Genomic DNA, 16,595 nt, shown 5'->3' on the forward strand with positions numbered 1-16,595 from the left:
TCAAGGTTATATGATGGTTATGCCAGTAATAAAATGGGAGTCTTTGGCTGTCCCTCCTTAGTAGAGTTGCTTTTATGATAAAAGAGGGAGGAAGGGAGAGGATGTAGCAACCAAAGAAGTATTGTTTTGGTGAAATGATCTAATACTGTCAGCAGAAAGAGGAAAATTGAATATTTTATCTGTAGATACCTGGGGTTAAAATCTATTGTGATTTACAAGTGAAATAACTTAAGTGTTATCTTTTCTGCCTGGGGTTCTGCAATCCGTCTGTCGAGGCTAGACCATTCATGTATCAGTCAGAAGAGGCTCAATGAACACACATGTATGGTAAAAACGTATATGTAATGGGGTCCAGGACTGCAACTGGAGTGGAGCCTGAGGTAAAGTCTCGTGAACGGTGGTATAACTGTGCTGGAGGTTGAAGGCTGAAAAGTAATAGAGGTGTAGCAGATTGACTGATACACTTTCTTAGGGGACCTAGTACTGAAGATGCATATTGGAGTTATATTTGGATTTTGGCAATAGATAGAAGGGCTACAGCGAAGGAATACCGAGATTAATGTGTTCTGGAGAAATTACGACTGAAGTCAAATTTCTTCTTCGTGTGGCCTGGTCTTTCCTGAGCTGAAATTAATGTACTTAATTTCCTCCAAAATGACTTTGATAGTAGACCTTAGTGGTTTCTTTTTTTTTTTTTTAAATACAATCTTGATAAATGATATTTTTATATTAAAAGGTGTAAATACTTGCATATTATAAGGCGGCGATTTAAATGTGGCAAAGAATGTATGGAGGCTTGTGTATATCTGTATTTAAATAATGCAGTGACTAGTTTATTCTCAGTATCACTGCAACCCTGGGAGATAAAGATAACTTCATACTTAAAAAGTATTGTGTGGGTATGTGTTTTACTGAGGAAATTAAAGTACTGTTTCTGTCCACACTACCATGAAAATCACATTCTTGATGGGGAACAAAGCAGTAATTGGAGATCAGGCTTATCTGTTGTGGGATGCTTTCTCTGCAAAGTCCTAAGTCATCAAGTTTATCAGTGCAGAATTTTTCTTTTTAAAACCTTTCCTTGAAAAGTCTATCCCTTGTGGTTGCTAAGTGATGCAGATCTGTTTTCCTGTGTCTGCAGCATGACAGCTAATGCCTCTAGTGCTGCTCACAGTTAGGCCAGGCAACTGCAGGGTGTCATTAACAAGGTCCTTGAAACTTTCCTTGCTCATAATTTAAAGCCTGTCAAGCCAAGTTTTGGGTTAAACCCTGTTCATTGGATGGTAAGGAGCTACAGTAGAGGTAGGAATTTCAATTCCTTTAGGGAAAGGACAGTTCAAAAAACTGGACAGAAGCATAAAAAGTTCTTGTTTCCCATAATCTTCTTTCTCCTAACCACTTAGTGTTAGAAGGGTTCACCTAAGTCACTTAGACCTGTTGCCAGAAATTATATAGTCAATGTGTAGTTTAGAAGGGTCCACTGAATGAAAATATTCTGCGTGTTGTCCTGTACCAAGAGTTCTAGGAAGAATTTGTGGCCCTATAACAAATGTGAGAGCAAACAGAAGAGCAAAAGGCACGACAATAATGGGTCATAGGAAGCAATCAAGGGAAATAGTGATTTTCCAATTCCTTATAGAAACTTTCTAGTACCTAAAGGGGGCTACAGGAAGGCTGGGGAGGGACTCTTTGTCAGGGAGTGCAGTGATTGGACAAGGGGGAATGGCTTTAAACTGAAAAAGGGAAGATTTAGATTAGACATTAGGTAGAAATTCTTTCCTATGAGAATGGTGAGGCACTGGCACAGGATGCCCAGAGAAGGTGTGGATGCCCCATCCATGGAGGTGCCCAAGGCCACCTTAGATGGGGCTTTGGGCAACCTGGTGTGGTGGGAGGTGCCCCTGCCCATGGCAGGGGTTGAAGTGAGATGATCTTGAAGGTCCCTTCCAACCCAAACCATTCTATGAAATCAAGGGCATTGCTTATGCCATAGGTTCCTGTACTAGTGGAGCGTTTGTTAAATAAATCTCCAGTATGATTCTAAATGGGATCAGGCTGCGGGGAACCAACTAACTCCTCCCATCACGGCCTCAGAATTCTTGATCTGGGAGAGAAATACTTGTCTGGCTGCCGGTTTGGCTGCAAGCATGTGACTGTGACAAGATAACAGGCAACTGCGAGTTTAATTCCATTAAAAGCTGGCCCCACCTTATTTCCTGTCCCTAACTGTAGCTGATTCCAGCACTTAGAACAAGTGAGAAAAACCCTTAGATGCTAGAATTATGCATCAGGTGGTGAAAGAAAATTACTCTTGTCCCCTGCAGGTGACTAGCAGAAGCCCTAAGGCATACAAAAAATACATTATAGATCCAGGACTAACCAAATATACAATAATAAAACTCTAACAAAAAGTAGTTTATGATGTAAAATTTTGCCTGTCTCTGTTGTCTCTTACATGGAGTAAAGAACTGAAGGGCCCTGACTACTTATGATACAAAAATTAGGTTAATACGAAATAAACCAGAACTCAGAGATATTCATAGGCACGGCCGGCAGTGGGACTAGTACCCCAGCCAAATTTTGTTTTCAAAATTATCTTTCAGAAAAAATTTTTCAAATTTTTTCAAAATTATCTTTCAGAAGAGAATAAATGTAATCCTAATATTTCTTGTAAGTGGTTTGTAAGGCTATGGTAGATGGCCCAGATCTTTTCTGTAGAATCATAAGAAGTGGCAGTTTTCAAGATTTTTCAATTATTTCAGAATTGATGTGGATTCGTGATCGTCATTACCAGATACTGAGAGTTAAAATGAGGCCATTCCTCCAAAAGGAAAGATCACTGATTTCATCCAACAGTTTGTAGGTTCTGGTAAACTCTTTCACCAAAGATAGATTAGAGAGGAAACAGAGGACGAGCAAACTGAAAATATGCTTTGCTTCAGCTTGCTCTATTCACAGATTGATGGTATCACTGGTTGGTTTTGGTTGTTTTTTTTAGGCCTGAGCAAGCATTTACGAGGGGGCGGAAGGTACAGATGAGTATAATGCTAAAAAGAATAGAGCATGAGGGATGGGGGATGAGATTATAGGCATGCTGTGTGGGGGCCAGGATTAGGACAGATGGTGTCAATCATTGTGAGCAGGAAGAAGCACAGGTGAGCTGGGAGCTTGAGAGTGGCATAAAAGGACAAAGGAAGGTAAGAGGTAAGATGTACAGGAGAGGTTCAAGAGAGTTCTGTGCCCCAGAATCATCCTATAGCTTTTCCCATACAGATATGTTTTTCTCCTCAGCCATGTTAAGACTGGAGGCGCTTTTACACAACTAGCACCATTTCTGATAGCTCTGCTGGTTGAGGCTGTTGCTGATCTAGCTGTGAAATCGCTAGATAATCAGCTGTAAGTTAACTTGTTTTTTTAGACGTGTGGGCAGTGCTTCCTTTGAAAGTAAATTGGCTCAGCTAGCGCTATCAGCACTTGGTACTATAGACTTTTTTTTTTCTTCCATCTTCTATTGCAATGTTCATGTTGATGTATGCTGGTTACCTTTTGTTAATCTATTTTTCACACTTCGGAGGAAACAGCAGAAACTGCTCTGTTGTGCTAAAATAATTGATCCAGATGTAGCAGTTAATTAAATGAAATACTCTGAGACGGTACCAACCTAGATGATAGCTTTCCAACATGGCTTTTGATGTTGGACTTTGTGTTTAATTTCGGAGCTGCTGCTGACTGAGGAAGAACACAAGTGCCCCAGCAAGGTGGGCATTTTCCACCTTGTCATGCTGTGTTGAGAGCTTATATCACCATGACAAGGCTTATTAATTTAATCACTCTTCCGTTTCTCTTGATTTCCTCTCTCTGTCCCCTTTCTGATACTTTGAAGGTTATGTGGATGTTCATGAAGTCGTTCCAATATAATTTGTACAAAGGAAAGTATTACTGGGGAAGGATATCTCTTAAAAGCAGTGTGTCCAATCCTAACTGAAATCAGCTGCTCTTGGGGGTAAGATATACTTGTTTTCATGGCAGGAAAATGGTTGTGTTACTAGGGTGTGTATTTTTAAGGGGATTTCTTCCCCTCTTTAGACAGGGATGGGAAGGAAAGACTGTAGTTCTAGTCTGTATCCTTCTCCTTCCTTACTAAGTTGACACCAGCCCTGAGGAGCAGCTCCCTCTAGAGTCACCTCATGAAATTCAAACTTCGGTCAGCGCGATTCTGTTGCGTACCGTCTAGTCCCAAAACCATCCCTCGCGACTGAGCAGCATGTCTTTGCTGAGCGAGCTCTGGGTCTTCTTGCCTGAATCTGTCCTGGTACTTCCTGGGCTGCAGTGCACACTGATGCTTTATGCTGGCTGGCTAGGAGGTATTTTTGAAATGCAAAATGGTGCCTGCACTATAATGTTTTGATTGCTTTAATAACAAATAAAATAAATAAGGGAAAATAACAAATAAAATGGGCCCCTTTGGGAAGGTAAAATAGAAACAACAAATAAAATCAGTTCTGTGAGAACTGACTAGAGTTTTCTTAGGTAATCTCTCAGATTTGAAAAAAATAAAAAGGTCATGGCTGGTGTTGAAACTATAGTTCTTTAAAATCAAAATTTGCTTTAGCCAGTATGGTTCAGGCCTGTAAAGCTAACTTTTAATTATCAAAAGATTTCCAGACTTGTCTCAATATACATTTGCAGCTATTTACATATATTTGATTTATATTTTAAAGCAGATTCCTTAGTGTCTTTTTTAGTTAATGTGAGCTTTAATTTGTATTTTTAGACTGCTTTTCTCAACTATTCATTTTTAGCCTTGTTTGTACACCCAGCTGTTAAGGGATTTAATATGCAACTTTCTCAGATGGTTGCCTTTTCTCTGTAGGAGTATAGACATGCTTTATAAATTGATTTTTAAATATGATAATCTGACAGATCGGACTGATTGTACCAGGACTAAAGGAATGCTTTACAAAAGCTTTCACTTCTAACTTTTGTTTTTTATTAAGTCCTGACCATATCAGTATTGCCTGACATGCAGGACTTTTTCTTCTAAGTTTTTCCACACTAGGTTTCTGAAGAAATGATTAAGATTAGAACTTTCAAGGCACTGTTGGTGCATTTTGATGTATTTGTTTGCTAATATCAAAGCTGTGTTTCCTAATGACAGCTTAAGGTGGTGGTACTGAAGATCTATTTTGATACATACATGTTGGTTTGCCATTTTCATAAAAATAATTTTATTTTTTTTTGTGACTGCTGCATATATATTTGGATTTAGGAATAGATTTTTTCTCAGAAAATGGTGGTGATGGAATCAAACTTTCCTTGGTGTTAAGAAGAGACTGCTGCTGTGTGTGGGTGTGTGGCTATATGCAGAGAGCTGCTCAAAGCTCATTTTTCTCCATGGGGATAACTGGCTGCATACCAAACTATGGCCAGGAGAAGCAGAAAGCAATGTGTGGGCAGACTGTATGATCTTTTATTAGCACCTTCATTGTACTTCTGTGTTTTTATATATTAGTTAACACTGGTTCCATCATTAACTGCTTCAGTATCTAGTTTGAATCACTTTATGTGAGGGAAAATATGATTTTTGAAGTTATGTTTTGATGTGTGTACTTAATTTTTTTTTGCTAAAATGTACATATTTAAGACTGCAAATCATTAAAAATATGTTCCAAAACATTCTTTTCTAGAATGAATTTAGACTAACAGAAATGGTCATCTTCTTAAAGGTAGAGCCACAGATAGACAGGAAGCTTAAGAAAGTGTAAATATTTTTCCCTGTTTTCTGGAGACAACTTGTTTTGAGCAGTACAGTTAAGCTGTGTCTCATGGGAAAAACAAAACAAAACAAAACTTAAGTGGAACTCTGAAGTTCTGGAGTGTGACTAATCATTGATATTGACTGAGTTCATAGGGATAATATGAATTGGGTTGGGAAGGTTTTACTTCTATTTTGAGTTGTGGAAGGTAATTAAGGATATGAAATTCTCCTTCTTATGGTGCAGATTGTGACACAGTTTTTAGGGCTCCTGTATTTTAATTATAGTTTTAAAATTCTGTTTAACAATTATGTACAAAAAATTAGCACTACTCTGAAAACGTTATCCTTCCAAAATGGTTAAATTGACTGTAAAGCTTTGTTTCTGTTACACTTAAAAATCTGTGCAAGAGTTATAGAAAAATGTGGCTCTGATTTATTGTTTAGTGCTCTAACATAACTGACTGATGGAAAATATTAATATTTAACTAAAGTATGCATGGATTATTTAATAATGATATAGTATCATCAGGTCTTATGGTATGTTTGATCTGAAATGACAGCTGTTAGCATGTGGTTGCTGCACCTTTCTTCTAACTGTTGTGTAAGTGTTTGATGACTTTACCAAGGCTGCATAAATGCAGATTTCTTCACCTTTTGCCCATACTCACATGCTGTTTGGCTTTGCTCTTTTAGATCTGTTTTTTCAAGTGTGGACTCTCCCATCAAGGTCAGCTCCATGGAAAAGAAACTTCTTCTCAAGAGCAAAGAACTCCAAGACGCACAGGACAAGTGTCACAAGGTATTTATTTATGCAGTTGACCGTCTCCATTGCTCAAGGAATCTGCAACCACTGTATGTCCAGGGATCTGTCAGATGCTGCTGATCATCCAGATTCGTGGTGGGCAAAGTGCTTTTCCTTCAGTGAGGTGGCTTCCTGTCCAATACGAAGGGAGATGAATTTAGGCCATGCTGTTGCTCTAGATCCTTTTATCTTAACAAGAAGCGGCTCTGGATTTTAAACAGTCCTTTTCTCAGCGTGACACGGACGACTGCTGCTTCCTGCAGGCTGTGCCTCTTCTTCGTCATATGCACAATTACAGCAGCACTGTTCTGAGGTTCTGTCGTCCTAACTCATCAGCTTCTGCTTATATAACTGCTGTCACGTCACTGGTTACGGTGAACATCTTGTAACAGTTGCTGTGCTCCAATAAAGGGAATCTGGTGGAGTCTTTTGAAACTCACTGCTTGTTTGAGACTTTTATGAGAGTTCAATTACTTTTCTCCTTGCTCTGTTCTGGATTTGACCGTTTGCTCCTGACAAGGAGATGGGGGGAAACCATCTCCTGGTCCAGCATGGATTTGGGATAAGGTTAAAGTGACCCATCTCTGCAAGTCAGGTGAAAAATGATTGTGGCTTCTTTGCTAACTGGGGTTCGAAGAATGACTGAATATGAACAAGCAGCTTGAATGAATGGGGTGACTTAGACTTACTACTTGTCCTTAAGAAGAACTGTGCATTCCTGGAGCAGAGACAATGGTATTGGAATTTAAACACCTTTTGGAGAAATATAGCTTAGAGGTCTCTTGGAGACAAATTCCTGACAAACAGAGCTCTGAAAGTAGCAGTTAACGAAGCTTTTGGAGACCCCTTTATAACCTCTTGATATTTATTGCAGATGGAGCAGGAAATGACGCGGTTGCACCGGAGAGTGTCAGAGGTGGAGGCTGTACTTAGCCAAAAGGAGGTGGAACTGAAAGCCTCTGAGACCCAGCGATCCCTCCTGGAGCAGGACCTGGCCACATATATCACAGAATGCAGTGTGAGCCCTTATACCAGTCCTTTCCCCTCTGAAGGCCTGAAATCTGGTGGTCTTTGTCTTTCTCTTCCATCATGGTTTCAGCAGGGTACTTGATGGAGAGAAGATAATAAGCAAGAGGCTCTCTGTTGAAAATGGAGTGCTAAATTGTTTGCAGAGGCTTGTTTGATAATTTTATTCAAACTCTGTTTCATGCTTATTTGCTTAAAATGTACAGGAATAACTAATGTTCTGGTCTTGCTGAAAATATCTATTTTTTTTTGTCTTACTAGCTGTGCTAGAGCATACTTGGGTTTGGCTTCTTACGGGTTTCTTAGCCAGAAGAGGATGGGGCCTAATCAGTACCTAGACAGACGTCTTCAAGGGCAAATAAGATGATTAGGAAATGAAGGTGTTGCCTCAAGCCATGGTATTCTGAGTACAGACAGATCGAGTTCCTCAGCATAACGTCAGGGATGATGCTAGGACAGCTGCTATTTTTCAGATACAATATAAAAATGAGGCTTTAAAACCGTATCTTCAAATATCATTTGGCACTTTTCACAGGAGTGGGAACGTCTGCCCAGTTGTCCTGGCATGATTCCAGGGAGGGTATTTTCATTCCAGTTAATAGTCTTTGTATTTTAAGTTGGATTTATTAGTCTGTTTCCTCTCTCCTAGCAAGAACAAAAATCCAGATAATGCACTGCTTCAGAGAATTGAGAAGCATTTCTGATGGGTTTGTTTGTTGGGAAGCGTGTCTTAAAACTGGGTTGAGTGATTTTCCTATGCCAGATAAGTAAATAAATAAAACTAAGTTTGTGTCTTTCTGGTGAAGATTAATACACAGTTGTTAGGAGGACTACTGCTCTGTCGAAATTTGCAGGTAAAGTATGTGGTGAGATATTGAAGCAATTTTGTCCTTTGTAAAAGTTTAACGATGATTTAAAGGATTTAACTCACTTAACAGTAACAAGAAAAATGGACAAGGTTGTTAGTAACATGAAGATGAAGAATTGTATCTAGGTTGTGAATTAATAGTTCTGGATAAAAGATAGATAAATTCTGTCAATAATAGATGCCTTTTGTGGTCTCTGTTTGGTTTCTGTCTCCAAACTGATGTGAGGAAGTAGAGATTTGAACTAAGATTTCAGTGTAGTAAATGCTGTTTATAAAATGGGCTGCTTCTATCCAGATAAAAGACACGCTGGCCATGAATTTTTTTATGGTTCCATCATTGCTGCCTTTTTTTTGATGCTTCTCTATGGTCAAAGAGGAATTTTCATAGTTAAAAGTCTATTATACAGCTATCTGAAAAAAAAAATACTGTATTTTGAACATTTCACTTTCTGCAGAGCTTAAAGCGAAGCCTGGAACAGGCACGGATGGAGGTGTCTCAGGAAGATGATAAGGCACTACAGCTACTTCATGATATCAGAGAGCAGAGCCGAAAACTGCAAGAGATCAAAGAACAGGTAGACCTGCTTCTTTGGGGAGTAGAGTGGCTATCTACAAATAGGCACTCTTGGCACATTCTAGCTCTGTTGTCAGGGTTGCATTGTATGTTGGTGAACTGCAATGACTCCCAGTCTGTGTGTTTTAAACAAAATGGGAAGCTACGTAAGAAAGCACAAACTCCAAACCTCCAGTTTTTCTTTTCCTGGTCCTGAAGGTACTTTGTCTGTAAAGGCAGTTCAGGAGAAAAGCTGAAATGCTTTACTAGTGTGCTGCATTAGAAATGAACTGTCAGCTTTAAATGGTCAAGCTGTATAGATTTCAAAACAAGTTCATAAATCATAACCTTGGAAAGCACTGAACTAGCCTTGAATTTTTTTTCTTTATCTGGACATTTAAAATGCTTAATTAGTAGTCTTTCAAAATAGCATCTGTGGTGTCTAACTGTGCCTTTCATAACTCTGTTCATTTGCAAAGGTGTTCATAATTTTATCCCACCAGAAGAAGGGTGAAAATTCATTAATCCATAGTGTTGTTCATAAGGAAGAAAATGTCAAAATTAAATGAAAATATGGTGGCAGACGTGGACACTTTTAGGATTAAAAATAATCTACAAGACAGAACCCATTCAGTTTTGTAAATTAACACATTATATTAAGAAAAAGAAATTGAAATTTGCTGTGGAGTTCAAACAATTCTTGCAATTATCTGCTGGTTTTCATCTTCAAAGCACTTTACAAATGTTAACAGACTAATTTCATAGTGTTTGAGACAAGGAAGCCCAGAAACCTTGGTAATAATTCTCCAGATAAGAGCAACACTTATGTAAAAAGTAATGAAATGCAAAAACAACCCGCTGGATGGAGCAGGCCTCCAAAGACTTCTAGAGCATTCTTCTGGATGGTTCTTTTATGTAATACAAGGGATCTAAATCTCATCACTCTGTGTTCTGGTGCTTCATTAGCAAAATTGCTTTAAATGTTGAAATGTTGAATGTTTTTGGTAATCATAAATATCAATAGATCGTTGAGCAGTATATTTTTTCTTTGTTAAATGAGTCTAATGCAAGTACTTTTTAATCAAATATTTTGTCCCGGAATCTTTTAACTTATCTTGTGAAGATTCATAATGACATAAAAATGCTGCTTAGGTCAACAAATGGATCTGTAATATATTGTAGACTTTCATATCTGGGGGATCTTGTGAGCTATCTGAAACCTGTGTGCAATAACACCGCAACAAGATATGCAGAAATGTTTTTGCTGACTCATACCGGCAGGTGGATCTTGGCCAGTAAAGACATGGATCATTATTTTTATGTTGGGGGAAATGGGAGGTGAGATAGATGAGTCCTTTAGAGTTTTGGTGTTGAAAACCCCAAGCTCTCGAGAACCAGTAAAACTCAGAGCACATCAGAACCTTCAAAAGCAGTAATTAAGCATTTGGTGTTTTCAGGGCAGGACGGTAGGTTCAACTTCACTGGGATACTTGAAGAGTGTTGTGGCTATTTATTTATTTATTTATTTTAATCTCAACATTAACTGGTAATTACTTGGTGAAGACCTGAACAAATGGATCAACTTATAACGTGTCAGAATCTTTATAGTTTTAGAAAGGTCTATTCATATGGTCTGTTCATTTGTACGTGGCTACCGTGACTTGTTTTGCTTCAGGTAGATGTCCTGAGCTTTGCCTTTCCATTAGTACGTGCTTAAATGCATTTTTGTGGTTTTAAAACTGAGACCAATGCATATTCAAGAGGTATCGTTCTGTCTTCAGTGAGTGATGAAGCCTTTTTTTCTGACCTGATCAAAGATGGTCTTGAAAACATCAAGAAGCAAGAAAAATTGAAATATTACTTATTATTTCTGCTTTCCTCTTTTCTCCCTTTCCATTTTTCTGCCTTCCCAAACACTAATTTTCACATTGGCAACTGTAGTCATACCTGTAATTCTTTGGTCAAGTGTTTGCTGATATAAAAGTTGAGTATTTTAGGAAGAGTCTTCACAAATAATGATTTCTGAGCAGACCATGTATTCCTTCAAGCTATTCTGTCTCTTTCATTCACAAATGTAATTGTGTGAAGCAAATTTTGAGCTAATGTATTTGAGCTCACTTAATATAAAAAGGCTCTAATTGCTTCCAGCAAGAAAATAAGATCATCCATAGAGAGACTGTCTGGAAAGAGAGAATTCCTGTTTGCCTCGTGAATCAGAGCCAGTTCGGGGATTATAACCCTAAGACCCCTTCTGCCACGCTCCCTGTAATGGTCTGTAAAGCTATCTGTTAAAGGCCCAACTTCTTTAAACAGCAGCGTAAGGTCCTTGTGTTGCTAGAGAATCACAGGCTGACGTTAGGGTCAGTGTTGAAGCAATCACTCATCTAGTTGAAGGCAGCTGGCTGTCTGGAAGGAGTGATGACAAACTTGAGTTTGTCACGAGACAATTAGTCTTTTGAATATGGGGGTAGTCAGGAATATTGTAAGATATTAAAATAGAAAGAAAGGTGGACTCCCCCACTGTCAGTTCTTCAAAATCTTTTTTTTTTTTCCTAGCTCCTGATGTGCTTATTTTCTACTCATTCTTAGCTTTATAAAAATACTTTTTGCTTAGAGTAATTTTAAAAAAAGATATACTGACTGGACTTGTGTTTCCAATGAAGATATAAAAAGCAATCCCATGAGCTCGTTTCAGTTTGAGTACCCAGTCGCAACTGAGATGATCAATTCAAACATTCTTCTCATACCTTCCCCATCCAAATGCCCTTTCTTGCAGTGTCCTGCATGGCAAATCGTTATTTTTGTCTATATAGACAAATACCTTCTATGGGAAATGTGTTTGTTTATTTATTTACTATCTTTTAGACAATTCTTAGTATTTGATTTAGGTTGTTTCCCATACAGAACAATACATTCCTCTTTAACTCTGTCAAGAGAAAATAACTTATGGCTAGGAGCTACAGTATACTTGCTACTCCTCTGCTTCTCCTCTTTTCTTTTATCCAAACACTGCAGATCTGTGGTAATTATCATGTTATTAGCCTGAGGAAAATATATCTTGAGGGAGTATCTGTGCATTTAGTAGAGACATCAACTCAAAGGCATGTTTCTGTTTCACAGATCAGAAATATAAATAATTTTAATCACTTTTATGAAGATAAATGTGTTTCTATAGTGAAGCCACTCACAAAAAGGCAACGTTTTTAACTTCTATGAGGTATTAGCTTGAAAATGGAAAGACTCAAACCAGAACACGATAGATATTTTTTTATTTAGCTCTCATTGTTTTATTTAACACTTTTCTTTTTCTTCTACATGTTTTTATATGGACTTCTTGTTTGCAATCAGACAAACAGTACATTCTGCGATCTGCTGTTCCATATATTTTCTGTTGCCTATAAAATGTAATGCCTTTTCCTACCCTTCTGCTGCAACCACAGGAATATCAAGCTCAAGTAGAAGAAATGAGGCTGATGATGAATCAATTAGAAGAGGATCTGATTTCAGCTCGCAGGCGTAGTGATCTTTATGAGTCGGAGTTAAGAGAGTCCCGAATGGCAGCTGAAGAATTTAAACGTAAAGCTACTGAATGTCACAACAAATTGCAAAAGGTAGTTTAGGGCTTTGTGGGAGGGGGGGATTGATACTTGCTTACTTTTCTAGTGTTATTTTACACACACAAGTTGTATGTGAATTCTCTAAAGATTAGTGTGGCATTGTACAACTAATGCAAAAAGTCTTTCGGTTGTACTCTTGAAACAGCATAATTAATGCTTTGTGTAACTGCTTGTGTTTAATTTGCATGAGGTGATGCCTAGGTAGAAAACCAGTGCACTAAAGCTTTTCCTGAGACTTTTATATGTTTTATATTTAAGTTACAGGTTAAAGATCAAGGAAAAAGTGAAGCAGGAGAGTTGTATTGCAAATTAGAGAAGGTATGCTACTTTAATGTCCTGGAGTTTGCTTCCTGGGTATTTTGTATTATGCACAGAAACCAAGAATGTCTTTGATTAGCCGGTGACATGCACAGCCTCACATCCTCCCCCTGCTCTCCCTGCACACACACACCCGGCCCCTTTTTTTTTCTGGATTTTTTGTTCTTGGTGTGATTCATTGTTATTTCTGATTTGATATAAAGCTCCGTTCTGGTGTCCTGTGCTTAATGGGTTGTGCTGTCAAGCTAGGCAAAGACAGGCCATTATGTTTAATCTGAATTTGGCGTTGGGTTAGTGATACATAAGAGTTTTGTTCATAAATAGAAAATAGCAAATAAAAAATAAAAATAATGCTGAGTATAGCTCTGTCACATTGAACAATCTAGTTGGTGACCAAAATATGAAATCAACCAGAGGTTAATAAAATGGGAGCGGATTTGCCAAGGGACATTTTGGGTGTTGGAATTTATAGGGAGAAACAAAGATTTTTAGAAAGTGAATTAAAATAAATAAGGTATCATACATAAGTCAAGAGAATTTTCTCAGTTTGGTTTTACCACTCGCCTTTCCTGTCCTCATTTCCTCCCTTCCCCCCAATCTTTTTATTTAACTGTAGATCAACACAGAGCAGCAGGCCAAAATCCAGGAGCTGCAGGAAAAGCTGACAAAGGTAATGTCTGGGTGGTGAAAGTGAATTTTCCACGAGATTTTCCAGTGAAACCTTAATGCAGAGGAGGGATGCACTTTGTTTTATCCTCAAAAATAGAATTAGTCATAGCATGGGGGATGATAAGGAAAAGGGGGTGGGAACTGGTATCTGAAATCATTGGTGTTCTCAATATGCTTTTGGTTCTTGAGACATGTCAACAGTGTTTATTTTTACAAATGAAGCTGAGTCAGAACTGGAGTAGTGTAGAGAAATTCTAATTAGAAAGGCCAGCTTGGGTGTGCCGTATGCAATGCACTGGTCCCTTGCTTCTGAAGACAAGTGTTCAGATCTTTTTAGCTCACTAGTGTAAAGAAAAAAAAAAGTTGGATTTGATTTAGTCTCCCAGCATAGTCTCTTTTAATTGCAAAATCACTTTCCAGTTCAGTTATTTATGGTAAAATGGTTGAATGATAAGGCTTCACAACAGAATTAAAATACTTCAGTGATATAAGCTGAAGGAAGTACATTAGATATAATGTTTGCAATTGTGGTCAATCAGTCACCGTGAGAACAACGTGGGAACCTGTTTGTTCTAGATGTTATGCTTTTTGGGGGTATCTTTTAGCAGAAAAGAAAGAGGTTGGCATAACAATTCACCGAGAGAGCTTTATCCTCACCTTGACAGCTGCTCAGAAAGGGCATTTCCAAGGGTTAGTGGTCTGAAATATGAACGGGATGTCAAAACTATTTAGAAATGTTATTTTTAATATTTCAACGGAGACTTGTTTTATCCCCCTTTTCTCTTTCAGTTAATTCTATTATCAATTATCAGTAGGCCAAAAGGGTATTTTCCTAATGTTTTAGCAGGAATATTTTGTGAGCCCTATGCAAAAACTTGAACTGAATTTAGGGGCACACTTCTTAATACACAGTGAAAACTAGAAATTGCAGTACAGCAAGACAAACATGTAGATCTGGATTTTCTGTTTTTTTTTTTTTTTTTTTTTTTTTTTTTTTTTTTTTTTGTGAAACAGAAAAGAATTAGGTAACAGAAATTAGAATTTGGGTTCCTGAACATGTTTGTAGGCTGTCTTAATTTTAGACTGCTAGGCCAAAGTTCTGTAGCAATTTTGGACAGCACATTGACCATCTTGAGGTTATGAACTTCGACACAGTTTTTGTATGTGTGTTTTTCTTATAATTTTTCTTTTTTCCTTTGGACCTAGGCTGTGAAGGCTAGCTCAGAGGCAACAGAACTTCTCCAGAATATCCGTCAAGCAAAGGAGAGAGCTGAGAAGGAGTTAGAGAAACTGCAAAATCGGGAGGATTCTAATGAAAGCATGAAGAAGAAATTGCTTGAAGCAGAGGTGAATGGAGAATGTCAAGCTAATATAAATTAGTTACTGGGATGTGTCCGGGAACCCTCATCTGGATGACTGTAAACAACTTGTATTCCTGTAGTAACTCTTAATAAGAAAGAGACATTAGACATTAATTCATTTTTAATTAATTATATTAATTAAAGTTTTAATTAATTAATTTGAGGAAAACTTACTGAGAGGCTGATTTTATTTTCAGTGAGGAGCCAATAAGGACTTGTGGTTAGGATGAGGGATTTGAGCCATGATGAGGTTTTCAAATATAAAAGACAGCTCATTGCTCTGTGGTAATGCAAAGTTGGTTAGCCTAAATAACAGTTAATAATCTCTATGCAGGAGCGGCGCCATTCTCTGGAGAATCAAGTGAAGAGATTAGAGACTGTGGAACGAAGAGAAAACCGTCTAAAGGAAGATATTCAGACTAAATCTCAACAGATTCAACAGATGGCGGAAAAAATTCTGGTGAGCAGAGGTGAAAATGAAAGATGAAGGGTAAGAGTTGGTAAGAAAGGAGTAAAAAAGGAAGAGAAGACACAGAATTGCATTGAATAAAGTGGAAATTGTTGGATAAAGGGTAAAGGGATTGCTTTTGTATACAATAATACTGGAAAACCTGAAGTTTGCAAATTCTGTTTGCACCTTTAGTTACAAACTAACTCCTGTACCTGTAATCTTAAGACTATAAAATTCTAATCATCTAAGTAGAAGCACCTTAAAGTAAACTTATCAGTATTTTAATTAAATACCTAATGTTTTGTTTCAGAACAGGATACTGTACAGGACGCTGCAATAATAAATGCATTGATTTTAAACTAAATTGCAAAAGGAATTTAGAGGTCAAGTCTACTTGAAGTGCTTATACCTTGTAGCAGAAAGAAATAAGTCATCTAAACTGTTCTTCTCCAAAGATAATATTTGTCAAGAATCCATTTTCACCCATGTAGCTCTGTTGGCAATTTCTTGTTTCTCTCCTTGCTAAATCTATTAAGACTTTATAGTGAGTTGGTACTTGAGTCTACAGTGAACCCAACAGAAGGTGTTTCTTATACTTTTACTTCCCTGGGAGAAGCAGCATAATCTTGGAGCAATTACATTAATTTGCATTTCTTTCTATGTTACTAATATGATAAGGACAAAAAGGTATTACTTTTTCTTGGTAGTAATCCTGAGCATAGACAGGCCTGAGGAAGGCCAAATGGAAACATATAAAAGAACCATGTTTGGACAAGTATGACCCATGCATGTTCTGAGTAATAGCTGCACAGGCAAATTTTAGCATCAGAATGTCTGAAGGGTCTCAAGAAAACGTAGAATCAGGTCTTTGGTGGTGGTGTTTCTTTCAAATTGTTTTGATAACATGAATGCATCCTGCTAAGTAGGAGACTATGGCTTTACTGGGGCACAGAGACAACTTTGCATTTAGAAATAGTGGAAAACTTCAAATAGTTTCATAAGCCTCTTTTGTATATATGGGGATTGTTCCTTGGTTTCAATTAGGTTTTTTGTGGAGGGAAATCTGGAAGGGAATGCAGAAATACCTAACTAATTGTTTTACTCCATGAGATATGTTTAGCAGTTCTCATAGACAGTTTCAATGGACTTGTGACAGAATGTTGGACAGTCTT

The 16,595-nt window shown here is 37.8% G+C and overlaps 1 protein-coding gene across 22 annotated transcripts in view; it reads left to right on the top strand.

Annotated features, from left to right (window-relative positions):
• CIT (citron rho-interacting serine/threonine kinase) overlaps positions 1-16,595 on the top strand; it is a gene marked incomplete at its 3' end in the record, with an annotated part of 121,307 nt that overhangs the window by 63,311 nt on the left and 41,401 nt on the right. For 18 of the 22 annotated variants that reach the window (XM_083803777.1, XM_083803769.1, XM_083803788.1 and 15 more), the window contains 8 exons: positions 6,452-6,557; positions 7,435-7,578; positions 8,910-9,029; positions 12,448-12,618; positions 12,883-12,942; positions 13,559-13,612; positions 14,818-14,958; positions 15,307-15,432. In XM_083803777.1, coding sequence (XP_083659903.1) covers positions 6,452-6,557; positions 7,435-7,578; positions 8,910-9,029; positions 12,448-12,618; positions 12,883-12,942; positions 13,559-13,612; positions 14,818-14,958; positions 15,307-15,432 — 922 coding nt within the window. The remainder of the gene's footprint in view (positions 1-6,451; positions 6,558-7,434; positions 7,579-8,909; positions 9,030-12,447; positions 12,619-12,882; positions 12,943-13,558; positions 13,613-14,817; positions 14,959-15,306; positions 15,433-16,595) is intronic. The other 4 variants (XM_083803780.1, XM_083803771.1, XM_083803774.1 and 1 more) reach the window with 1 other exon arrangement.

The sequence above is a fragment of the Anser anser genome (genome assembly GCF_964211835.1).
Source record: "Anser anser genome assembly, chromosome: 18".
NCBI classification, from domain to species: domain Eukaryota; kingdom Metazoa; phylum Chordata; class Aves; order Anseriformes; family Anatidae; genus Anser; species Anser anser.